Raw genomic sequence first — 24,533 nt, 5'->3', positions numbered from 1 at the left:
GGTATTTTGTCAGGACAGTCGCTCATGGAATGGGTTGCCTGGGGAGGTTGTTGTATCCCCATCCGTGGAATGTTTCCAAACATGACTGGATCCCTCCCTGAGCAGCCCGGTGCGATCCCATTGGTGACTGTGGCCTGAGCAGGAGGTCAGACTTCGAGACCTTTAACTGTTTCTTCTGACCCAGATTCCTCTACCATCCTGCAGCACTTCTGCCTTCTTACAGTCCATGAGACCTGTTGGTTCCACAGTCTGCAGAGAAGCTCCTTTGCCCAGCAGGCAGTCCTGGAATGCCCAGACATCCATGGCAGAGATTCCCAGAGCTGCCATGTGCCCCAGCTGTCCCTGAGCCCCAGCTTTGGCCTCGGCACTGAAACGCTGCCAGGACCCGTCCCTGCTGTGCAGGTCCGTGGGGCTGCAGGACACGGTGTCACACAGCACACACGGCCACTGGGTCCCGCCAGCTCCTGCAGCCTGTGCTTCCCGATTGCCGGGGATTTTAGGGGCCACCCGTCTCCAGGGATGGGCAGGGAAACAGAGATTTCCTGTGACTGGGAGCAACGCAGGGCCTTGCCAAGGCAAGAAAATGGCCCGGGGTTCAGGTGCCCGTGTGCAATTCCATGTGCAGGGTGTCTCCCCCAGCAGCAGGTTCCCGGCCCCAGTTCCCGATCTCCCGGAGCGGAGCGGGCGGGGCGGGGCCGCAGGGCCAGGCGGGCTGGGATTGGGCGGCGGCGCTCGAGTGCTGATTGGGCAGCGCTGCCGGCCCGCGGTATAAAGGGCCGGCGGGGCGGGTGCGGGCGGTTGTGTGTGAGGGCTGAGGGTGCGGCCCCGCTGCTGCCCGGGCTGCGGAGGGGAGAGCGCCTTGGCCGCTGGGTTTGTGCACCGGGGCAGCCGGGAGCGTTTAGGGGCGCGTTGTGCTGGGCAGCGGGGGCCGGGTAAAGCCCTTCCCTGCCGGTTGACCCTGGGGGAGCCGTGGCCGGACTGCGGGGCTGGTGCTCTCTGGGCGTCTCAAGTTTTGCTTTGCAATTCCAAGCCCTTTCCCTGTGCAGGGAGGCAAAGACTACTTCAGCTTGGTTTTTTTTGGTGCTGCATTAATGCTTTTTGCTCGTTCTGTGTCGATTTGCAGCCTGGCTCGTGGTTTCCCCTGGTGCTGGGGAGTGGAGGCGAGTTGTGCTTCCTGCCGGGAGAGAGAAGGGCCTTGGGAAGCTGCTCCATGAGCCACAGCTGTGCCGAGCCCGGGAGTCTGTCGAGGTAAGAGCAGGGCTTCTACTGCCTGTGAGGAGCTGGGTTCTGCTGCTGAAACATGCCCATGCCTTGAAATGCAAGGACAGGCAGAAGCTGGGAGGGACCCTGAGCACATTTGAAAAGCCCTTGACTGTGGGCCAAGTGTCCAGGAGAAATGATTCCTTTTTTTGCAGGGAGGCAGTTTGTGAGGACAGGGGGGTTGCTGTGCTCTCTAGCAAAAAGACTCCCCTTGGGATGTGCAGGATGGGGAAATGTTGGCCCCATGTGGGCTGGAGCAAAGGTGTGTGGGTGCCTGTGTGTGACAGCCGTGGGTGTGCAGGAACGGGGTTCTGGTGCCATTGGAGCTGCCAGGGAGCCAAAAGGGGCACAGTTGTCTGAAAAAGGTGAAAGCTCTGTTGGCCTCTGTTGACACCTGCCCCAAAGGAGCTGCAAATTTTCCCCCTCTTGGTTGCAGGCTTCACAAAGCTCCCAGGAAAGGAAGTTTTAGATTCCAATTCCCCTTTCTGCTAAAGGTTTCCTTGCTCTCTCAGCAGGATGTCAAGTGCCACCATGTCCCCGAGGTCACCCTTTCTGCTGTTGGGAGAGCATGAGGTGGATGGAGAGGATCCCCAGCCATCTGCAGGCACAAGGGACTGGCACAACTGCGATTTTTCTCCAACTCTCTTAAGGTGGACTTTCAGGGTACCATGGGTAATGTGCCAGCTCTCCTGTTGGAGTGTTTGTCTTCTGCTATATTTGAACATAAGGGGTAAAACTAAAGTCAGGTGTGTTCTGGAGTATGTTACACTCGTGCAAAGCTCCTTCCCTCTGTTTATTTTCTGTTCTGGAAAGCACAGTCTGGGGTTCCTGAGCACTTCCTATTAAATGCTTCCGTGAAAATAATTTTGTACTGAAAGGAGAATGGAGCTGTCTGTTTGAGATCAGATGTCACTGATAAAAGCTTTATATTTTTTCACTCAGTAAGCTTTTAAAATATCTCATAGTGTGTACGAATGCCTGGCTTCTAAAACTCACCAATTGAGTCTTAGAAGTTTCTTTGAAGAGCTGATTTCAGGCAGCAGAATTGCCCCCCAGGAGGGACTCTGTGCCTGCTCTCCCGTGGCTCCAAGGGATCTCTGGCCCTTCACGCCGGCACCGAGATTTTCTCGGGAAGGGCCTCAGATCCCCGGACCAGTCTGGGACACAGGCAAGATCCCCCTGCATTTTGGGACCAAATTGGCCCCTGGAGGGACAGTGCTGTTGGTGCCCCCCGGGTTGGGGCACCCCGAGGACTCCAGCGCGCACCGAAAGGATTATTCGGGGAGATCCTCGGGGTGCCCGGCCCTGGGGAGCTCAAAGCAAGGTCCCTGCCATGGATTCAGGCATTGCTGAGAGTATCCCAGGTGTAGCTGTCCATGCTAGACATGGAGCTCTCTAATGGGCTGTAATTGGGTTCTAAAAGTGGTGCTCCAACTGCAAAGAAGTGTGGGATTGGGATTAAGAAATGAGCAGTGATGGTCCAATTGGCTGTTTTCTCTGGAATGTGACTGTGAGAGCTGCAGGAGTGCCAGGTGTGTGTTCCAGTCCCCAGCATTTGGTTTGCACATGTCCTGGGTCAGACACAGGTCCAACTTCCTCAGTCCTTAACCCAATCGAGGGAGAATTAAGGACTGGTAGTGTTAAGGTGATTGGTGTGACAGGGGTTAAACTGGGAAAAACAAATTGGGGAATTCCTCAGTTTCCCTATTTACCAAACTCACCCAAACCTGTGCTAGGAAGAGATTGAGTAGAAAAGTTGAGGCAGAAATGAAATGGAAAACTGGGTCTATTGAAACTGTAATTGCTGGAACTAAATGTGTCCAAGCAGCAGCTCTTGTTGTGCAGGGAATAACTCCTGTCAGCAGCAAGGTCCCGACTGAAGTGGCAGCTGCAGTTGTTCCTGTGGTGTGGGCCAGTGGAGTTCCAGGAGAGTGGAAGAGGGCAGAACCTGTAGGTATTACCCCTGATGTGGGATCTATATGGGTAAGGCAAACCCAGTGTCCTTTTAAATCAGAATGCCAGCTAGGATTGGTTGCAGTAACAGCTAAATTGGCTTATCCTGGTTTGCTTGTAGGATGTGAATGCAAGAACCAACCACGGAACCAATGGCCAAGATGATTGATGAGTGCAGGACCTGAGAGAACTACCTTGAATGACAATCTCGAGGAGTTTCATGTATTGGATTTAAAAGATGGCCTTTGCAGCATCTCCTTGATCAAGGAAAGCCAAGAAACCTTTGCTTTTGAAGGAGAAAATCTGGAAAGGGGAAAGGAAGAAGAGAAGCCACCTGACTTCTCCCTGAGCCCCAGACAGCCCATGAACTGCCTTCCTGGGAATGGTAGGACGGGCTGGACTCTGGATTGCTCCCTCTGGATGTGTGGTAAGACTTCTATACCAGCTTTTAAGAACAGCCTGTAAGCATTTGCTGCCTTGGCTCGATGGTGCAAGGGCAGCCTTTAAGCAGCTAAAGCATTCCCTGAGGAGAGCTCTGGGTCTGCCAGATCTCTCAGAACTGTTGGAAGCATCTTTGCTGGGGAGGGCAAACAAAGGACAAGGTGTGCAGTGACCCCCCCGACAAGGGACTTTGAGTTAATGGCATCCCTGCAAGTGAACTTTGTGGGCTGTTCATCCTGTAGGGCAGGTGATAGTTCCAGCTACAGTGATGGGCAAAATAGTTAAAAGGGAGCCCCAAAAGCTGGAAATCCTCCTGGAGGCTCTTGGCCAACAGAGTTTCCTGAGTTGCCCCTGAAAGAAGGATAGTGACAGCTTTTGAGTGCTGGTAGATCCTTTTAATAGATAGCCTTGAGTGTGTCCTTGTTGCACCAGTAGGCCTTGTCCAAGTCCCCATCGTCCAGGAGATATACCTATTGAAGTTTAAAATGATCTCCATAACCCTTTGTTGGCTTGAGGCTCTCCCCTCAGGAACTGCAGGAACTCCTGGTGCCGCCTGGGCCGATGGATTGGACGCCCCAGCCCCTCCGTTCCTGCCCAGCCACTGGGGCCGTGTCCAGTGGTGGCACTGCCAGCCCTGCAGGTGAAGTGGGAAGGGCCTTTCCAGGTCTTGTGGGTCACATTTATAGCAGGTAAAGTTGCAGAAAAAGGACCTGGGGTCTGTTATTCCTGAGTTCGGAAAACTCCTTTTGGTTGGTGAGCAGGACAAAGTGGATCCTTCAGAGTTCCCATCCGTGTTTGTGTCTCAGCCTGTGTTGTGATTCAGGGCTGTAGCTGTTGTTGTCACTGAGGAGTCAAACTCTGCTTTAAATAATGAGACACTGGCCTAATGGCCAAGTGTCAGGAAAAAAGAGGGAATGATATGTGAGTGTTGAGATGTAACAAGAGCTAATCCTTTTTGCAGTGGGATTGAGCCTGGAAACTGCACAGAGCTGAGCCAAGGGATTTAAAGGGACTAACCAAGGGAGGTGAAGAAAGAAGGAAGAAGGGAAGTGAGGCGGCAGCCAAGCAGCACCAAGTTGCTGTGTAAGCAGGTGAGTTGTGTTGAGGTTCCTCAGGCAGGCACTGAGGACTTGGAGGGCTCCAGACAGAGCAGAGTTGCAAAGGCCCTCAGTGAAGCCCCTTGGAAACCTTCTAAGGGTAGGTGTGTATGGTAATGAGTGTTGGAAAATTTCCTGAGTAGGGATTAGGAATGCAGGGAAGGAAAATGAATCTTCCTGTAATGCTGCCATATCAGCTGCAGTGGAGATACCTGTGTGTGCCCTTTGGGAGCTGATTGTCAGGACACCCGGTGGGCTGGGATCATGGCAGGGTGTTGTAAGCAAGGAATACCAGGCTTCTAAACCTCACCAGCTGAATCTTAGAGACTTCTTTGAAGAGCTGAGTTCAGGCAGCAGAATTGCCCCCCAGGAGGGACTCTGTGCCTGCTCTCCCGTAGCTCCAAGGGATCTCTGGCCCTTCACGCCGGCACCGAGATTTTCTCGGGAAGGGCCTCAGATCCCCGGACCAGTCTGGGACACAGGCAAGATCCCCCTGCAGTTTAGGACCAAATTGGCCCCTGGAGGGACAGTGCTGTTGGTGCCCCCCGGGTTGGGGCACCCCGAGGACTCCAGCGCGCACCGAAAGGATTATTCGGGGAGATCCTCGGGGTGCCCGGCCCTGGGGAGCTCAAAGCAAGGTCCCTGCCATGGATTCAGGCATTGCTGAGAGTATCCCAGGTGTAGCTGTCCATGCTAGACATGGAGCTCTCTAATGGGCTGTAATTGGGTTCTAAAAGTGGTGCTCCAATTGCAAAGGAAGTGTGGGATTGGGATTAAGAAATGAGCAGTGAGGGTGCAATTGGCTGTTTTCTCTGGAATGTAATGGTAAGAGCTGCAGGAGTGCCAGGTGTGTGTTCCAGTCCCCAGCATTTGGTTTGCACATGTCCTGGTCAGACACAGGTCCAACTTCCTCAGTCCTTAACCCAAGAGAAGGAGAATTAAGGACTGGCAGTGTTAAGGTGACTGGTGTGACAGGGGTTAAACTGGGAAAACATTGATGAATTCCTCAGTTTGTCTCTTTGCCAAACTTAACCAAACCTGTGCTAGGAAGAGATTGAGTAGAAAAGTTGAGGCAGAAATGAAATGGAAAACTGGGGATATTGAAACTGTAATTGCTGGAACTAAATGTGTCCAAGCAGCAGCTCTTGTTGTGCAGGGAATAACTCCTGTCAGCAGCAAGGTCCCGACTGAAGTGGCAGCTGCAGTTGTTCCTGTGGTGTGGGCCAGTGGAGTTCCAGGAGAGTGGAAGAGGGCAGAACCTGTAGGTATTACCCCTGATGTGGGATCTATATGGGTAAGGCAAACCCAGTGTCCTTTTAAATCAGAATGCCAGCTAGGATTGGTTGCAGTAACAGCTAAATTGGCTTATCCTGGTTTGCTTGTAGGATGTGAATGCAAGAACCAACCATGGAACCAATGGCCAAGATGATTGATGAGTGCAGGACCTGAGAGAACCACCTTGAATGACAATCTCGAGGAGTTTCCTGTATTGGATTTAAAAGATGGCCTTTGCAGCATCTCCTTGATCAAGGAAAGCCAAGAAACCTTTGCTTTTGAAGGAGAAAATCTGGAAAGGGGAAAGGAAGAAGAGAAGCCACCTGACTTCTCCCTGAGCCCCAGACAGCCCATGAACTGCCTTCCTGGGAATGGTAGGACGGGGTGGACTCTGGATTGCTCCCTCTGGATTTGTAGTAAGACTGTTATGGCAACTTTTCCAACAGGCTGTAAGCATTTGCTGCCTTGGCTCGATGGTGCAAGGGCAGCCTTTAAGCAGCTAAAGCATTCCCTGAGGAGAGCTCTGGATCTGCCAGATCTCTCAGAACTGTTGGAAGCATCTTTGCTGGGGAGGGCAAACAAAGGACAAGGTGTGCAGTGACCCCCCCAACAAGGGACTTTGAGTTAATGGCATCCCTGCAAGTGAACTTTGTGGGCTGTTCCCCCTGTAGGGCAGGTGATAGTCCCAGCTAGAGTGATGGGAAAAATGGTTAAAAGGGAGCCCTAAAAGCTGGAAATCCTCCTGGAGGCTCTTGGCCAACAGCGTTTCCTGAGTTGCCCCTGAAAGAAGGATAGTGACAGCTTTTGAGTGCTGGTAGATGCTTTTAATAGATAGCCTTGAGTGTGTTTTTGTTGCACCAGTAGGCCTTGTCCAAGTCCCCATATTCCAGGAGATATACCTATTAAAGTTTAAAATGATCTCCATAACCCTTTGTTGGCTTGAGGCTCTCCCCTCAGGAACTGCAGGAACTCCTGGTGCCGCCTGGGCCGATGGATTGGACGCCCCAGCCCCTCCGTTCCTGCCCAGCCACTGGGGCCGTGTCCAGTGGTGGCACTGCCAGCCCTGCAGGTGAAGTGGGAAGGGCCTTTCCAGGTCTTGTGGGTCACATCTATAGTAACTCAAGGTAAAGAAAAAGGATGTTGAGTCTCTTGAGTCTCTTGAGTTCAGAAAGCTCCTTTTAGTTGGTGAGCAGAACAAAGTGGATCCTTCAGAGTTCCCATCCGTGTTTGTGTCTCAGCCTGTGTTGTGATTCAGGGCTGTAGCTGTTGTTGTCACTGAGGAGTCAAACTCTGCTTTAAATCATGAGACACTGGCCTAATGGCCAAGTGTCAGGAAAAAAGTGGGAATGATATGTGAGTGTTGAGATATAACAAGAGCTAATCCTTTTTGCAGTGGGATTGAGCCTGGAAACTGCACAGAGCTGAGCCAAGGGATTGAAAGGGACCTGTAAGGAATTGGCTATAGAACACAACTTGCCTAGGCCATGACAAAATCTGAGATAGGGAAGCTACAGTGTCTTTGTGCCTGCTAATTGGCTGGTAAACAGGTTGTTGTGATTAGCAAAACAAAGGCAACTGAGAGCCACATGTGTCAACATAAGAAAGGACTAAGAGGGGGAATCAACATTTAAGCCAGAACCAATAATGAGCTTAGCTTTTGCAATATGTATGAGCTAATTATAAAGCATATATTAAGCTGTTAGCAATGATCAATAAATGAAGGTTGCTGATTCTCATATTGAGTGTGACTTTCTTCCCTCGTCGTAACAGGGACCAGCCAAGGGAGGTGAAGAAAGAAGGGAAGTGAGGCAGCAGCCAAGCAGCACCAAGTTGCTGTGTAAGCAGGTGAGTTATCTTGAAATTCCTAAGGCAGGCACTGAGGACTTGGAGGGCTCCAGACAGAGCAGAGCTGCGAAGGCCCTCGGTGAAGCCCCTTGGAAACCTTCTAAGGGTAGGAGTGTATGGTAGTAAGTGTTGGATAATGCCCTGAATGTGGAACAGGAATGTAGAGAACAAAAATGAATCCTCCTGTAATGCTGCCATATCAGCTGCAGTGGAGATAGCTCTGTGTGCCCTTTGGGAGCTGATTGCCAGGGCACCTGGCGGGGTGGAATGATTCAAGAGCGTAGGAATAAAAGGTTGCCTGGCTTCTAAACCTCTCCAACTGAGTCTTAGAGGCTTCTTTGAAGAGCTGATTTCAGGCAGCAGAATTGCCCCCCAGGAGGGACTCTGTACCTGCTCTCCCGTGGCTCCAAGGGATCTCTGGCCCTTCACGCCGGCACCGAGATTTTCTCGGGAAGGGCCTCAGATCCCCGGACCAGTCTGGGACACAGGCAAGATCCCCCTGCAGTTTAGGACCAAATTGGCCCCTGGAGGGACAGTGCTGTTGGTGCCCCCCGGGTTGGGGCACCCCGAGGACTCCAGCGCGCACCGAAAGGATTATTCGGGGAGATCCTCGGGGTGCCCGGCCCTGGGGAGCTCAAAGCAAGGTCCCTGCCATGGATTCAGGCATTGCTGAGAGTATCCCAGGGGTCCCTGTCCCTGCTAGACAGGGAGCTCTCTAATGGGCTGTAATTGGGTTCTAAAAGTGGTGCTCCAAGTGCCAAAGAAGTGTGGGATTGGGATTAAGAAATGAGCAGTGAGGGTGCAATTGGCTGTTTTCTCTGGAATGTGACTGTGAGAGCTGCAGGAGTGCCAGGTGTGTGTTCCAGTCCCCAGCATTTGGTTTGCACATGTCCTGCTCAGACACAAGAAAAATTTCCTGTGTCCTGAACACAGCAGAATGAGAATTATGGACTGGCAGTGTTGAAGTGATTGGTGTGACAGGGGTCAAACTGGGAAAACATTGGGGAATTCCTGAGTTTGTCTCTTTGCCAAACTCACCCAAACCTGTGCTAGGAAGAGATTGATTGGGAAAGTTGAGACAGAAATGCAATTGAAAACTGGGTCTATTGACACTGTAATTGCTGAAACTAAATGTGTCCAAGCAGCAGCTCTTGTTGTGCAGGGAATAACTCCTGTCAGCAGCAAGGCCCCCACTGAAGTGGCAGCTGCAGTTGTTCCTGTGGTGTGGGCCAGTGGAGCTGCAGGAGAGTGGAAGAGGGCAGAACCTGTAGGTATTACCCCTGATGTGGGATCTCTCCAGGTAAGGCCAACCCAGTATCCTTTAAAATCAGAATGCCAGACTGGATTGGTTGCAGGAACAGCTGAATTTGCTCCTCCTGGTTTGCTTGTAGGACGTGAATGCAAGAACCTGCCAAGAAAAGCAATGGCCAAGGGGATTGATTAGTGCAGGACCTGAGAGAACCCCTGTGACAGCCTCGAGCAGTTTCCAGTATAGGTTTGAAAAGATGACCTTTGCTGCCTCTCCTTGATCAAGGAAAGCCAAGAAACCTTTGCTTTTGCAGGAGAAAATCTGGAAATCGGGCAGGAAGAAGAGAAGCCCCCTGACTCCTCCCTGAGCCCCAGACAGCCCATGAACTGCCTTGCTGGGAATGGTGGGACGGGCTGGACTCTGCATTGCTCCCTCGGGATGTGTGGTAAGACTGTTATGGCAACTTTTTGAATAGATGGTGCAAGGGCAGCCTTTAAGCAGCTGAAGCATTCCCTGAGGAGAGCTCTGGATCTGCCAGATGTGTCAGAACTGTTGGAAGCATCTTTGGTGGGGAGGGCAAACAAAGGACAAGGTGTGCAGTGACCCCCTGAGAAGGGACTTTGAGTTAATGGCATCCCTGCAAGTGAACTTTGTGGGTTGTTCCCCCTGTAGGGCAGGTGACAATCCCAGCTCCAGGGATGGGAAAAACGGTTAAAAGGGAGCCCCAAAAGCTGGAAATGCTCCTGGAGGCTCTTGGCAAAGAGAGTTTGCTGCGTTCCCCCTGACAGAAGGACAGTGATAGCTTTTGAGTGCTGGTAGATCCTTTGAATAGGTAGCCTCGAGTGTGTCCTTGTTGCCCCAGTAGGCCTTGTCCACATCCCCATCTTCCAGGAGATCTACATATTGAAGTTTCAAATGCTCTCCCTAACCCTTTGTTGGCTTGAGGCTCTCCCCTCAGGAACTGCAGGAACTCCTGGTGCCGCCTGGGCCGATGGATTGGACGCCCCAGCCCCTCCGTTCCTGCCCAGCCACTGGGGCCGTGTCCAGTGGTGGCACTGCCAGCCCTGCAGGTGAAGTGGGAAGGGCCTTTGCAGGTCTTGTGGGTCACATTTATAGCAGGTAAAGTTGCAGAAAAAGGACCTGGGGTCTGTTATTCTTGAGTTCAGAAAGCTCCTTTTGATTGGTGAGCAGGACAAAGTGGATCCTTCAGAGTTCCCATCCGTGTTTGTGTCTCAGCCTGTGTTAGGATTCAGGGCTGTCAGTTGTTGTCACTGAGGAGTCAAACTGTGCTTTAATTAAGGAGACCCTGGCCTGATGGCCCAGTGTCAAGGCAAAAGGGGGAATGCTCTCTGAGTGTTGAGATGTAACAAGGGCTAATCTTTTTTGCAGTGGGATGGAGCCTGGAAAGTGCACAGAGCTGAGCCCAGGGATGTAAAGGGACCAAGCAAGGGAGGTGAAGAAAGAAGGAAGAAGGGAAGTGAGGCAGCAGGCAAGCAGCACCAAGTTGCTGTGTAAGCAGGTGAGTTGTGTTGAGGTTCCTCAGGCAGGCACTGAGGACTTGGAGGGCTCCAGACAGAGCAGACCTGGGAAGGCCCTCGGTGAAGCCCCTTGGAAACCTTCTAAGGGTGGGTGTGTATGGTAATGAGTGTTGGGATTGTCTTGAATGTGGAACAGGAATGCAGGGAAGGAAAATGAGCCCTCCTGTAATGCTGACCCCTCCCAACAGCTGCACTGGAGACCCCTCCGTGTGCCCTTTGGGAGCAGATTGCCAGGACCCCTGTGGGTCTGGGATCATGGCAGGGTGTTGTAAGCAAGGAATGCCTGGTTTCCAAAACTCACCAACTGAGTCTTAGAGGTTCCTTTGAAGAGCTGATTTCAGGCAGCAGAATTGCCCCCCAGGAGGGACTCTGTGCCTGCTCTCCCGTGGCTCCAAGGGATCTCTGGCCCTTCATGCCGGCACCGAGATTTTCTCGGGAAGGGCCTCAGATCCCCGGACCAGTCTGGGACACAGGCAAGATCCCCCTGCAGTTTAGGACCAAATTGGCCCCTGGAGGGACAGTGCTGTTGGTGCCCCCCGGGTTGGGGCACCCCGAGGACTCCAGCGCGCACCGAAAGGATTATTCGGGGAGATCCTCGGGGTGCCCGGCCCTGGGGAGCTCAAAGCAAGGTCCCTGCCATGGATTCAGGCATTGCTGAGAGTATCCCAGGGGTCCCTGTCCCTGCTAGGCATGGAGCTCTCTAATGGGCTGTAATTGGGTTCTAAAAGTGGTGCTCCAAGTGCCAAAGAAGTGTGGGATTGGGATTAAGAAATGAGCAGTGAGGGTGCAATTGGCTGTTTTCTCTGGAATGTGACTGTGAGAGCTGCAGGAGTGCCAGGTGTGTGTTCCAGTCCCCAGCATTTGGTTTGCACATGTCCTGCTCAGACACAAGTACAATTTCCTCAGTCCTGAACACAGGAGAATGAGAGTTATGGACTGGCAGTGTTAAGGTGATTGGTGTGAGAGGGGTCAAACTGGGAAAACATTGGGGAATTCCTTAGTTGGTCTGTTTGCCAAACTCACCCAAACCTGTGCTAGGAAGAGATGGACTGGGGTCTCTGATCCCCTGGACAGTTGTCCTGCATGACCTGGGAGCCTCTGGGATTAGACTGGCCTGGGCAGACAGGGAGCAGTTTGTCCTGTGGAGCTGGGCTGGGTTTGTTGAGGATGCCTTGGGAGGCAGGGCTGGAGAGGCTCCTGTGTTGGCTGTAGTGGTGGAAGGTTGTAGCAGCAGGGCTGGAGCCTTCGCCCTCCTGCTCCCCCCGTGAGCCCCGACGGGCCCGTGCCCTTGGCAATGGAGGGCCCCCATTGCTGAGTCAGCGGTTCCGGGGGCCAGGAGGGATGGGATCAGGATGCCGAGCTCCGCCCAGGGCCAGGGCTGCCAGTGTTCAACCATGGAGGGAACTGAAAGCACAGTGAGATGGAGGCCAAGCTGCAGCACAGGGATGGGTGAGAAAAGACCCTGGTCCTCAGGTGGAGCTTTGAATTCCCTGGAAAAATGGATCCTGTCAGATGGATCAGGCCCTTGTGGGTGCTGGAGCAGAGGCCTCTGTCATTTATGGTCACCCTGAAAGGTTGCAAGGACAGCAAGTTCTGACTGCAGGATGAGGTGGCAAACAAAGTGAAGTGGTCCAGAGAAAAGCTGAGGCTAAAATTGGTCCTGTGCCAGAGCAGCCTCGTGCAGTGCTTGTTGCTGTCCCTGAGTGTCCCATTGCAGTGGACATTTCCAAGGGTGCCTTGTGCTGGGGAGCACTGGGGCAGTTCCCTTTCCCTGGGCAGGGCAGGCAGGGCACGTTTCCCCCCTCGAGGGTGGCTCCACAGTCCCCCCCTGTGCCCTGGGAGCGTGGCAGAACACCTGGACCCACTGTCCTTGCCAGAGAGGGCACAAGGGATGGTTGGATGGGTGAGGGACTGGTTCAGGGAGTACAAGCACCATTACAATGAGTAGGGCAGCCCATGGAAAGGAAGGGGGGGAGTTAATCCAGACAAAATCCAAGCACCTGCCCAACCTGTGATATTTTTAGGAACTCAGTGGTGCTGTGGTCCCCAGGAAGTATTGCCCAGGACTAGGCAGGAGACTTCAGGCTCTGTCACCCCCAGAGCAAGTGTCCAGGGGCAGGCAGTGGGGAGGCAGCTCTGTTGTTGAGGATGGGATTATTTTCTCTGCTTTATTTTGTCTCCAGAGATATTCTTCCCGTTAATCCAAACTGACTCCATCTCCTAACTCTCTGAAGAGGTTTTCTGCTTTTTGTGGGAGGGTAAGGTTTGGGTTCTAACTATAGAAGAGCCAACAAAATAAAGGCTTTGTGGCAAACAAATGGTGTCTCCCAAACTCTTTGTACTTCAAATAGATGCCTTTATTCTTAGTTTTTTCTTATTGGTATTCTCAAGGTACTTAATACCCTGTCTACAGTTATTTATTTTGGCTTCTCTTTTTTATTGTTGTTACAGAGTTGATGTGACTGACTTCTTTTTGAAATGCAGCAGTGCTCTCAAGGATATTTCCCCCCCACTCCTGGGCTTGTGCAGGGCTGTTGAGTCCGTGTGTGCCGCTGTTCTTGTCCCAGGGGGACCGAGTGACATTTGGAACCAAACCTGGGGACTTGAACTCTAGGAATGTTTCTGTGTCTTTGAATTTTAAATTGCACATGAAGCAGAAATATGTTTGTGTTTTCCAGGTTATATTGTCATGAAAATAGAAATGCATCATTGGATCTTACTCCTCTGAGGGCAAACCACCAGACTGATCATTTCTTAGTCCATCAGACCCAGTGCCAGGAACTCAGAGGGGTGTTTGTGTGCAAATGTGCTGAGTGGTGGTGGCCCCCGTGAGACTGTGACCAGCTGGAAATGTGTGTGTGTGTGTGCAGAGCTGGGCTGGATCCCTTGGGATTTGGCTCCCAGATCCCCCCCAGCCTTCAGGAAAACCAGAGGCCACCGAACCCTGAGGGAAGGGAGTCCCATTTGCAGAAGGGTTTGTAGATTGGGGAAAAGCTCTCCAGAACAAAGCCTGTGTTCCAAACCCCTTCAGGCCAAAGTCAAGGAGCACAAACCCTGGAGTCATCAAGTTATGAAGCTTGGTTCAAACCATTTCCTAATAAGTCAGTTTTAATGAAGTGTTAAAAGGAGAACTTAAATAAGGGTAATTTCTGATGGAGAATAATGGGAAGAAGTGGTTTAAGTTAACTAAACATGTTTTATATCAGTCCATGGTTATTTACTTGAGCATTGTTTGGAATTTTTCTTTTTGCATTGTTCCTGGTGTGCTTTTCTCTATCTAAGGGATGTTTGGAGGCCTTTTTGATTGCTTGAAGGTTTTTAATGTCAGTGCTGGATTGGGGTGGACAGTCATTGTAACATGATTTAGAGTTGGATGCATTTTATTCTGTGTGCCCTGTTTGATGTCTCGTGTTCAGCGAGTGACTGGTCAGAGTTTGGCCCAAGCCTTTGTTTTTCAGGTGAAAAACCCGAAGGGGGAATTGTAGTTGCAGCTTTGCCCTTGAGCTGCAGCTGGAGCCTGGCCAAAGAACAAGGCAAAGCTCCCTGGGGAAGGAAGGGGGAGCCAGAGAAGAAAAGCAGCTGCAGCCAGAAAGGTGGGTTTGGGCGGGAGAAGAGGGGCTGTGACCCAGCAAGGGGCTCTGGAGGGCTCTGAGGTCTCTATAATGGCTCTGGGGTCCCTATAATGGCTCTGGGGTCCCTATAATGGCTCTGGGGTCCCTATAATGGCTCTGGGGTCCCTATAATGGCTCTGGGGTCCCTATAATGGCTCTGGGGTCCCTATAATGGCTCTGGGGTCTCTGTAGGGGCTCTGGGGTCCCTCTCCTGGCTCGGGGTCCCTCTCCTGGCTCGGGGTCCCTCTCCTGGCTCGGGGTCCCTCTCCTGGCTCGGGGTCCCTCTCCTGGCTCGGGGTCCCTCTCCTGGCTCGGGGTCCCTCTCCTGGCTCGGGGTCCCTCTCCTGGCTCGGGGTCCCTCTCCTGGCTCGGGGTCCCTCTCCTGGCTCGGGGTCCCTCTCCTGGCTCGGGGTCCCTCTCCCTGCCGGCACAGGAGCTGCTGCCGCCCCAGCAAGAGGCAGAGGAGTCGCTGCCCAGAAGCAAGAACTCACTGAGAGCTGAACTGGGGCCGTGTGGGCAGGGCCAGAGGGGAGCAAAGGAAGGGATTTGTTGCTAAGAAAAGAAATAAAGTTTGGGTCATTTGTTGGGGAGATTTGTGTCAGTTTCTGATCATTTTTGGGGGTTATTTTTAGTGAGTTTTGGGTCATTTTTGGGGGAGATTTGGCTGACGGATCATTTTTTAGGGGAGATTTGGGTCAGTTTTGGGTCATTTTTTGGGGTTATTTTTGGTAAGTTTCTGGTCATTCTTTGGGGAGATTTGGGTGAGTTCTGCGTCATTTTTGGGAGTGATTTGGGTCAGTTTCTGGTCATTTTTTGGGGTGATTTGGCTGACTTGTGGGTGATATTTTGGGGAGATTTGGGTAAGTTTCTGGCCATTCTTTTGGGGAGATTTGGGTGAGTTTCTGGCCATGTTTTTGGGGAGATTTGGGTGAGTTTCTGGCCATGTTTTTGGGGAGATTTGGGTGAGTTTCTGGCCATGTTTTTGGGGAGATTTGGGTGAGTTTCTGGCCATGTTTTTGGGGAGATTTGGGTGAGTTTCTGACTATGTTTTTGGGGAGATTTGGGTGACTTTCTGACCATTTTTGGGGGGAGATTTGGGTGAGTTCCTGACCATTTTTGGGGGGAGATTTGGGTGAGTTTCTGGCCATTTTTTTTGGGAGATTTGGGTGAGTTTCTGGCCATTTTTGGGGGAGATTTGGGTGAGTTTCTGGCCATTTTTGGGGGGAGATTTGGGTGAGTTTCTGGCCATGTTTTTGGGGAGATTTCGGTGAGTTTCTGGCTATTTTTTTGGGGAGATTTGGGTGAGTTTCTGACCATGTTTTTGGGGAGATTTGGGTGACTTTCTGACCATTTTTGGGGGGAGATTTGGGTGAGTTTCTGGCCATTTTTTTGGGGAGATTTGGGTGAGTTTCTGGCCATTTTTGGGGGAGATTTGGGTGAGTTTCTGACCATTTTTGGGGGGAGATTTGGGTGAGTTTCTGGCCATGTTTTTGGGGAGATTTGGGTGAGTTTCTGGCTATTTTTTTGGGGAGATTTGGGAGAGTTTCTGGCCATTTTTGGGGGGAGATTTGGGTGAGTTTCTGACCATGTTTTTGGGGAGATTTGGGTGAGTTTCTGGCCATGTTTTTGGGGAGATTTGGGTGAGTTTCTGGCCATGTTTTTGGGGAGATTTGGGTGAGTTTCTGGCCATGTTTTTGGGGAGATTTGGGTGACTTTCTTACCATGTTTTTGGGGAGATTTGGGTGAGTTTCTGACCATGTTTTTGGGGAGATTTGGGCGAGTTTCTGGCCATTTTTTTGGGGAGATTTGGGTGACTTTCTTACAATTTTTGGGGGGAGATTTGGGTGAGTTTCTGGCCATGTTTTTGGGGAGATTTGGGTGAGAAGGTGACCATATTTTTGGGGAGATTTGGGTGAGTTTCTGGCCATGTTTTTGGGGAGATTTGGGTGAGTTTCTGGCCATTTTTTTGGGGAGATTTGGGCGACTTTCTGGCCATTTTTTTGGGAAGATTTGGGCGAGTTTCTGGCTATATTTTTTGGGGAGATTTGGGTGAGTTTCTGGCCATGTTTTTGGGGAGATTTGGGTGAGTTTCTGGCCATGTCTTGGGGAGATTTGGGTGAGTTTCTGGCCATTTTTTGGGAAGATTTGGGTGAGTATCTGGCCATGTTTTTGGGGAGATTTGGGTGAGAAGGTGACCATGTTTTTGGGGAGATTTGGGTGAGTTTCTGACCATTTTTTTGGGGAGATTTGGGTGAGTTTCTGACCATGTTTTTGGGGAGATTTGGGTGAGTTTCTGGCCATTTTTGGGGGAGATTTGGCTGAGTTTCTGGCCATTTTTTTGGGGGGAGATTTGGGTGAGTTTCTGGCTATATTTTTGGGGAGATTTGGGTGAGTTTCTGACCATTTTTGGGGGGAGATTTGGGTGAGTTTCTGGCCATGTTTTTGGGGAGATTTCGGTGAGTTTCTGACTATATTTTTGGGGAGATTTGGGTGAGTTTCTGGCCATGTTTTTGGGGAGATTTGGGTGAGTTTCTGGCCATGTTTTTGGGGAGATTTGAGTGAGTTTCTGGCCATTTTTGGGGGAGATTTGGCTGGGTTTCTGGCCATTTTTTTGGGGGGAGATTTGGGTGAGTTTCTGGCTATTTTTTTGGGGGAGATTTGGGTGAGTTTCTGACCATGTTTTTGGGGAGATTTGGGTGAGTTTCTGACCATGTTTTTGGGGAGATTTGGGTGAGTTTCTGGCCATGTTTTTGGGGAGATTTGGGTGAGTTTCTGACCATTTTTGGGGTGATTTGGGTGAGTTTCTGACCATTTTTGGGGGGAGATTTGGGTGAGTTTCTGACCATTTTTGGGGTGAGATTTGGGTGACTTTCTGACCATTTTTGGGGGGAGATTTGGGTGAGTTCCTGACCATTTTTGGGGGGAGATTTGGGTGAGTTTCTGGCCATGTTTTTGGGGAGATTTGGGTGAGTTTCTGGCCATGTTTTTGGGGAGATTTGGGTGAGTTTCTGGCCATTATTTTGGGGAGATTTGGGTGAGTTTCTGGCCTTGTTTTTGGGGAGATTTGGGAGAGTTTCTGGCCATTTTTGGGGGGAGATTTGGGTGAGTTTCTGGCCATGTTTTTGGGGAGATTTGGGTGAGTTTCTGGCCATTTTTTTGAGGAGATTTGTGTGAGTTTCTGACTATTTTTTTGGGGAGATTTGGGTGAGTTTCTGACCATGTTTTTGGGGAGATTTGGGCGAGTTTCTGGCCATTTTTTTTGGGGAGATTTGGGTGACTTTCTTACCATTTTTGGGGGGAGATTTGGGTGAGTTTCTTGCCATTTTTGGGGGGAGATTTGGGTGAGTTTCTGGCCATGTTTTTGGGGAGATTTGGGTGAGTTTCTGGCCATGTCTTGGGGAGATTTGGGTGAGTTTCTGGCCATTTTTTGGGGGAGATTTGGCAGAGTTTCTGGCTATATTTTTGGGGAGATTTGGGCGAGCTTCTGGCCATTTTTTGGGGGGAGATTTGGGTGAGTTTCTGGCCATTTTTTGGGAAGATTTGGGTGAGTATCTGGCCATGTTTTTGGGGAGATTTGGGCGACTTTCTGGCCATTTTTTTGGGGAGATTTGGGCGAGTTTCTGACTATATTTTTCGGGAAATTTGGGTGAGTTTCTTACCATTTTTGGGGGGAGATTTGGGTGAGTTTCTGGCCATGTTTTTGGGGAGATTTCGGTGAGTTTCTGACTATATTTTTGGGGAGATTTGGTTGAGTTTCTGATCATGTTTTTGGGGAGATTTGGGAGAGTTTCTCGCCATGTTTTTGGGGAGATTTGGGTGAGTTTCTGACCATTTTTGGGGGGAGATTTGGGTGAGTTTCTGGCCATTTTTTTGAGGAGATTTGGGTGAGTTTCTGACTATTTTTTTGGGGAGATTTGGGTGAGTTTCTGACCATGTTTTTGGGGAGATTTGGGCGAGTTTCTGACCATGTTTTTGGGGAGATTTGGGCGAGTTTCTGGCCATTTTTTGGGCAGATTTGGGTGAGTTTCTGTCCAGGTTTTTGGGGAGATTTGGGTGAGTTTCTGGCCATTTTTTTGGGGAGATTTGGGCGACTTTCTGGCCATTTTTTTGGGGAGATTTGGGCGAGTTTCTGGCTATATTTTTGGGGAGATTTGGGTGAGTTTCTGACCATTTTTGGGGGGAGATTTGGGTGAGTTTCTGACCATGTTTTTGGGGAGATTTCGGTGAGTTTCTGACTATATTTTTGGGGAGATTTGGTGAGTTTCTGACCATTTTTTTGGGGAGATTTGGGTGAGTTTCTGGCCATTTTTGGGGGAGATTTGGCTGAGTTTCTGGCCATTTTTTTTTGGGAGATTTGGGTGAGTTTCTGGCTATTTTTGGGGGAGATTTGGGTGAGTTTCTGACCATTTTTGGGGGGAGATTTGGGTGAGTTTCTGGCCATGTTTTTGGGGAGATTTGGGTGAGTTTCTGGCTATTTTTTTGGGGAGATTTGGGTGAGTTTCTGACCATGTTTTTGGGGAGATTTGGGTGACTTTCTGACCATTTTTGGGGGGAGATTTGGGTGAGTTCCTGACCATTTTTGGGGGGAGATTTGGGTGAGTTTCTGGCCATGTTTTTGGGGAGATTTGGGTGAGTTTCTGGCCATTTTTGGGGGAGATTTGGGTGAGTTTCTGACCATTTTTGGGGGGAGATTTGGGTGAGTTTCTGGCCATGTTTTTGGGGAGATTTGGGTGAGTTTCTGGCTATTTTTTTGGGGAGATTTGGGTGAGTTTCTGGCCATGTTTTTGGGGAGATTTGGGTGAGTTTCTGGCTATTTTTTTGGGGAGATTTGGGTGACTTTCTGGCTATTTTTTTGGGGAGATTTGGGTGACTTTCTGACCATTTTTGGGGGGAGATTTGGGTGAGTTCCTGCCCATTTTTGGGGGGAGATTTGGGTGAGTTTCTGGCCATGTTTTTGAGGAGATTTGGGTGAGTTTCTGGCTATTTTTTTGGGGAGATTTGGGAGAGTTTCTGGCCATTTTTGGGGGGAGATTTGGGTGAGTTTCTGACCATGTTTTTGGGGAGATTTGGGTGAGTTTCTGACCATGTTTTTGGGGAGATTTGGGTGAGTTTCTGGCCATTTTTGGGGGAGATTTGGGTGAGTTTCTGACCATTTTTGGGGGGAGGTTTGGGTGAGTTTCTGGCCATGTTTTTGGGGAGATTTGGGTGAGTTTCTGGCCATGTTTTTGGGGAGATTTGGGTGAGTTTCTGGCCATGTTTTTGGGGAGATTTGGGCGAGTTTCTGGCCATGTTTTTGGGGAGATTTGGGTGACTTTCTTACAATTTTTGGGGGGAGATTTGGGTGAGTTTCTGGCCATGTTTTTGGGGAGATTTGGGTGAGAAGGTGGCCATATTTTTGGGGAGATTTGTGTGAGATTCTGGCCATGTTTTTGGGGAGATTTGGGTGAGTTTCTGGCCATGTTTTTGGGGAGATTTGGGTGAGTTTCTGACCATTTTTGGGGGGAGATTTGGGTGAGTTTCTGGCCATGTTTTTGGGGAGATTTCGGTGAGTTTCTGACTATATTTTTGGGGAGATTTGGGTGAGTTTCTGGCCATGTTTTTGGGGAGATTTGGGTGAGTTTCTGGCCATGTTTTTGGGGAGATTTGAGTGAGTTTCTGGCCATTTTTGGGGGAGATTTGGCTGGGTTTCTGGCCATTTTTTTGGGGGGAGATTTGGGTGAGTTTCTGGCTATTTTTTTGGGGGAGATTTGGGTGAGTTTCTGACCATGTTTTTGGGGAGATTTGGGTGAGTTTCTGACCATGTTTTTGGGGAGATTTGGGTGAGTTTCTGGCCATGTTTTTGGGGAGATTTGGGTGAGTTTCTGACCATTTTTGGGGTGATTTGGGTGAGTTTCTGACCATTTTTGGGGGGAGATTTGGGTGACTTTCTGACCATTTTTGGGGTGAGATTTGGGTGACTTTCTGACCATTTTTGGGGGGAGATTTGGGTGAGTTCCTGACCATTTTTGGGGGGAGATTTGGGTGAGTTTCTGGCCATGTTTTTGGGGAGATTTGGGTGAGTTTCTGGCCATGTTTTTGGGGAGATTTGGGTGAGTTTCTGGCCATTATTTTGGGGAGATTTGGGTGAGTTTCTGGCCTTGTTTTTGGGGAGATTTGGGAGAGTTTCTGGCCATTTTTGGGGGGAGATTTGGGTGAGTTTCTGGCCATGTTTTTGGGGAGATTTGGGTGAGTTTCTGGCCATTTTTTTGAGGAGATTTGTGTGAGTTTCTGACTATTTTTTTGGGGAGATTTGGGTGAGTTTCTGACCATGTTTTTGGGGAGATTTGGGCGAGTTTCTGGCCATTTTTTTGGGGGAGATTTGGGTGACTTTCTTGCCATTTTTGGGGGGAGATTTGGGTGAGTTTCTTGCCATTTTTGGGGGGAGATTTGGGTGAGTTTCTGGCCATGTTATTGGGGAGATTTGGGTGAGTTTCTGGCCATGTCTTGGGGAGATTTGGGTGAGTTTCTGGCCATTTTTTGGGGGAGATTTGGCAGAGTTTCTGGCTATATTTTTGGGGAGATTTGGGCGAGCTTCTGGCCATTTTTTGGGGGGAGATTTGGGTGAGTTTCTGGCCATTTTTTGGGAAGATTTGGGTGAGTATCTGGCCATGTTTTTGGGGAGATTTGGGCGACTTTCTGGCCATTTTTTTGGGGAGATTTGGGCGAGTTTCTGACTATATTTTTCGGGAAATTTGGGTGAGTTTCTTACCATTTTTGGGGGGAGATTTGGGTGAGTTTCTGGCCATGTTTTTGGGGAGATTTCGGTGAGTTTCTGACTATATTTTTGGGGAGATTTGGTTGAGTTTCTGATCATGTTTTTGGGGAGATTTGGGAGAGTTTCTCGCCATGTTTTTGGGGAGATTTGGGTGAGTTTCTGACCATTTTTGGGGGGAGATTTGGGTGAGTTTCTGGCCATTTTTTTGAGGAGATTTGGGTGAGTTTCTGACTATTTTTTTGGGGAGATTTGGGTGAGTTTCTGACCATGTTTTTGGGGAGATTTGGGCGAGTTTCTGACCATGTTTTTGGGGAGATTTGGGCGAGTTTCTGGCCATTTTTTGGGCAGATTTGGGTGAGTATCTGGCCATGTTTTTGGGGAGATTTGGGTGAGTTTCTGTCCAGGTTTTTGGGGAGATTTGGGTGAGTTTCTGGCCATTTTTTTGGGGAGATTTGGGCGACTTTCTGGCCATTTTTTTGGGGAGATTTGGGCGAGTTTCTGGCTATATTTTTGGGGAGATTTGGGTGAGTTTCTGACCATTTTTGGGGGGAGATTTGGGTGAGTTTCTGACCATGTTTTTGGGGAGATTTCGGTGAGTTTCTGACTATATTTTTGGGGAGATTTGGTGAGTTTCTGACCATTTTTTTGGGGAGATTTGGGTGAGTTTCTGGCCATTTTTGGGGGAGATTTGGCTGAGTTTCTGGCCATTTTTTTTTGGGAGATTTGGGTGAGTTTCTGGCTATTTTTGGGGGAGATTTGGGTGAGTTTCTGACCATTTTTGGGGGGAGATTTGGGTGAGTTTCTGGCCATGTTTTTGGGGAGATTTGGGTGAGTTTCTGGCTATTTTTTTGGGGAGATTTGGGTGAGTTTCTGACCATGTTTTTGGGGAGATTTGGGTGACTTTCTGACCATTTTTGGGGGGAGATTTGGGTGAGTTCCTGACCATTTTTGGGGGGAGATTTGGGTGAGTTTCTGGCCATGTTTTTGGGGAGATTTGGGTGAGTTTCTGGCCATTTTTGGGGGAGATTTGGGTGAGTTTCTGACCATTTTTGGGGGGAGATTTGGGTGAGTTTCTGGCCATGTTTTTGGGGAGATTTGGGTGAGTTTCTGGCTATTTTTTTGGGGAGATTTGGGTGAGTTTCTGGCCATTTTTTTGGGGAGATTTGGGTGACTTTCTGGCTATTTTTTTGGGGAGATTTGGGTGACTTTCTGACCATTTTTGGGGGGAGATTTGGGTGAGTTCCTGCCCATTTTTGGGGGGAGATTTGGGTGAGTTTCTGGCCATGTTTTTGAGGAGATTTGGGTGAGTTTCTGGCTATTTTTTTGGGGAGATTTGGGAGAGTTTCTGGCCATTTTTGGGGGGAGATTTGGGTGAGTTTCTGACCATGTTTTTGGGGAGATTTGGGTGAGTTTCTGACCATGTTTTTGGGGAGATTTGGGTGAGTTTCTGGCCATTTTTGGGGGAGATTTGGGTGAGTTTCTGACCATTTTTGGGGGGAGGTTTGGGTGAGTTTCTGGCCATGTTTTTGGGGAGATTTGGGTGAGTTTCTGGCCATGTTTTTGGGGAGATTTGGGTGAGTTTCTGGCCATGTTTTTGGGGAGATTTGGGCGAGTTTCTGGCCATGTTTTTGGGGAGATTTGGGTGACTTTCTTACAATTTTTGGGGGGAGATTTGGGTGAGTTTCTGGCCATGTTTTTGGGGAGATTTGGGTGAGAAGGTGGCCATATTTTTGGGGAGATTTGTGTGAGATTCTGGCCATGTTTTTGGGGAGATTTGGGTGAGTTTCTGGCCATGTTTTTGGGGAGATTTGGGTGAGTTTCTGACCATTTTTGGGGGGAGATTTGGGTGAGTTTCTGGCCATGTTTTTGGGGAGATTTCGGTGAGTTTCTGACTATATTTTTGGGGAGATTTGGGTGAGTTTCTGGCCATGTTTTTGGGGAGATTTGGGTGAGTTTCTGGCCATGTTTTTGGGGAGATTTGAGTGAGTTTCTGGCCATTTTTGGGGGAGATTTGGCTGGGTTTCTGACCATTTTTTTGGGGGGAGATTTGGGTGAGTTTCTGGCTATTTTTTTGGGGGAGATTTGGGTGAGTTTCTGACCATGTTTTTGGGGAGATTTGGGTGAGTTTCTGACCATGTTTTTGGGGAGATTTGGGTGAGTTTCTGGCCATGTTTTTGGGGAGATTTGGGTGAGTTTCTGACCATTTTTGGGGTGATTTGGGTGAGTTTCTGACCATTTTTGGGGGGAGATTTGGGTGACTTTCTGACCATTTTTGGGGTGAGATTTGGGTGACTTTCTGACCATTTTTGGGGGGAGATTTGGGTGAGTTCCTGACCATTTTTGGGGGGAGATTTGGGTGAGTTTCTGGCCATGTTTTTGGGGAGATTTGGGTGAGTTTCTGGCCATGTTTTTGGGGAGATTTGGGTGAGTTTCTGGCCATTATTTTGGGGAGATTTGGGTGAGTTTCTGGCCTTGTTTTTGGGGAGATTTGGGAGAGTTTCTGGCCATTTTTGGGGGGAGATTTGGGTGAGTTTCTGGCCATGTTTTTGGGGAGATTTGGGTGAGTTTCTGGCCATTTTTTTGAGGAGATTTGTGTGAGTTTCTGACTATTTTTTTGGGGAGATTTGGGTGAGTTTCTGACCATGTTTTTGGGGAGATTTGGGCGAGTTTCTGGCCATGTTTTTGGGGAGATTTGGGTGACTTTCTTACCATGTTTTTGGGGAGATTTGGGTGAGTTTCTGACCATGTTTTTGGGGAGATTTGGGCGAGTTTCTGGCCATGTTTTTGGGGAGATTTGGGTGAGTATCTGGCCATGTTTTTGGGGGGAGATTTGGGTGAGTTTCTGGCCATGTTTTTGGGGAGATTTGGGTGAGAAGGTGGCCATATTTTTGGGGAGATTTGTGTGAGATTCTGGCCATGTTTTTGGGGAGATTTGGGTGAGTTTCTGGCCATATTTTTGGGAAGATTTGGGCGAGTTTCTGGCTATATTTTTTGGGGAGATTTGGGTGAGTTTCTGGCCATGTTTTTGGGGAGATTTGGGTGAGTTTCTGGCCATGTCTTGGGGAGATTTGGGTGAGTTTCTGGCCATTTTTTGGGGAGATTTGGGTGAGTTTCTGGCCATGTTTTTGGGGAGATTTGGGTGAGTTTCTGGCCATGTCTTGGGGAGATTTGGGTGAGTTTCTGGCCATTTTTTGGGAAGATTTGGGTGAGTATCTGGCCATGTTTTTGGGGAGATTTGGGTGAGAAGGTGACCATGTTTTTGGGGAGATTTGGGTGAGTTTCTGACCATTTTTTTGGGGAGATTTGGGTGAGTTTCTGGCCATGTTTTTGGGGAGATTTGGGTGAGTTTCTGGCCATTTTTGGGGGAGATTTGGCTGAGTTTCTGGCCATTTTTTTGGGGGGAGATTTGGGTGAGTTTCTGGCTATATTTTTGGGGAGATTTGGGTGAGTTTCTGACCATTTTTGGGGGGAGATTTGGGTGAGTTTCTGGCCATGTTTTTGGGGAGATTT

The 24,533-nt window shown here is 49.7% G+C and overlaps 1 protein-coding gene across 9 annotated transcripts; it reads left to right on the top strand.

The window, feature by feature from the left end:
* The first annotated feature begins 492 nt into the window (after nt 1-492).
* On the top strand, nt 493-12,835 carry LOC127472578 (uncharacterized). 9 transcript variants are annotated; one of them, XM_051790999.1, is made up of 7 exons: nt 493-870; nt 1,124-1,248; nt 1,773-1,932; nt 3,106-3,210; nt 3,335-3,640; nt 4,170-4,294; nt 7,797-7,822. In XM_051790999.1, exons 1-5 carry the CDS (start codon nt 520-522, stop codon nt 3,380-3,382), a joined length of 789 nt encoding a protein of 262 aa, XP_051646959.1. In that variant the 5' UTR covers nt 493-519; the 3' UTR covers nt 3,383-3,640; nt 4,170-4,294; nt 7,797-7,822. The 9 variants fall into 9 exon arrangements, 4 of the variants coding, with proteins under 4 accessions (XP_051646959.1, XP_051646960.1, XP_051646962.1 ...); XM_051791000.1 differs by lacking the exons at nt 4,170-4,294; nt 7,797-7,822 and adding an exon at nt 7,420-7,784; XR_007905065.1 differs by lacking the exons at nt 493-870; nt 1,124-1,248; nt 1,773-1,932 and adding exons at nt 4,616-4,679; nt 10,640-12,835 and having other exon boundaries at nt 2,932-3,210; nt 4,170-4,343; nt 7,813-7,871.
* The last annotated feature ends 11,698 nt before the right edge of the window (nt 12,836-24,533 follow it).

Source organism: Manacus candei, unplaced genomic scaffold, assembly GCF_025592945.1.
Source record: "Manacus candei isolate 608988 ecotype Guabito, Panama unplaced genomic scaffold, ASM2559294v1 h1tg000029l, whole genome shotgun sequence".
NCBI lineage: Eukaryota > Metazoa > Chordata > Aves > Passeriformes > Pipridae > Manacus > Manacus candei.
This window is presented reverse-complemented; position numbering and strand designations above follow the sequence as displayed.

What these genes read in the sequence shown, in the direction of transcription:
- LOC127472578 (XM_051790999.1), top strand. Translation starts at nt 520, where the DNA reads ATGGGCAGGGAAACAGAGATTTCCTGTGACTGGGAGCAACGCAGGGCC. An exon ending in GAGAGCGCCTTGGCCGCTGG is followed by an intron (nt 871 to 1,123) that starts GTTTGTGCACCG and finishes GTCGATTTGCAG; the next exon opens with CCTGGCTCGTGGTTTCCCCT. An exon ending in GGACTTTCAGGGTACCATGG is followed by an intron (nt 1,933 to 3,105) that starts GTAATGTGCCAG and finishes CTTGTTGTGCAG; the next exon opens with GGAATAACTCCTGTCAGCAG.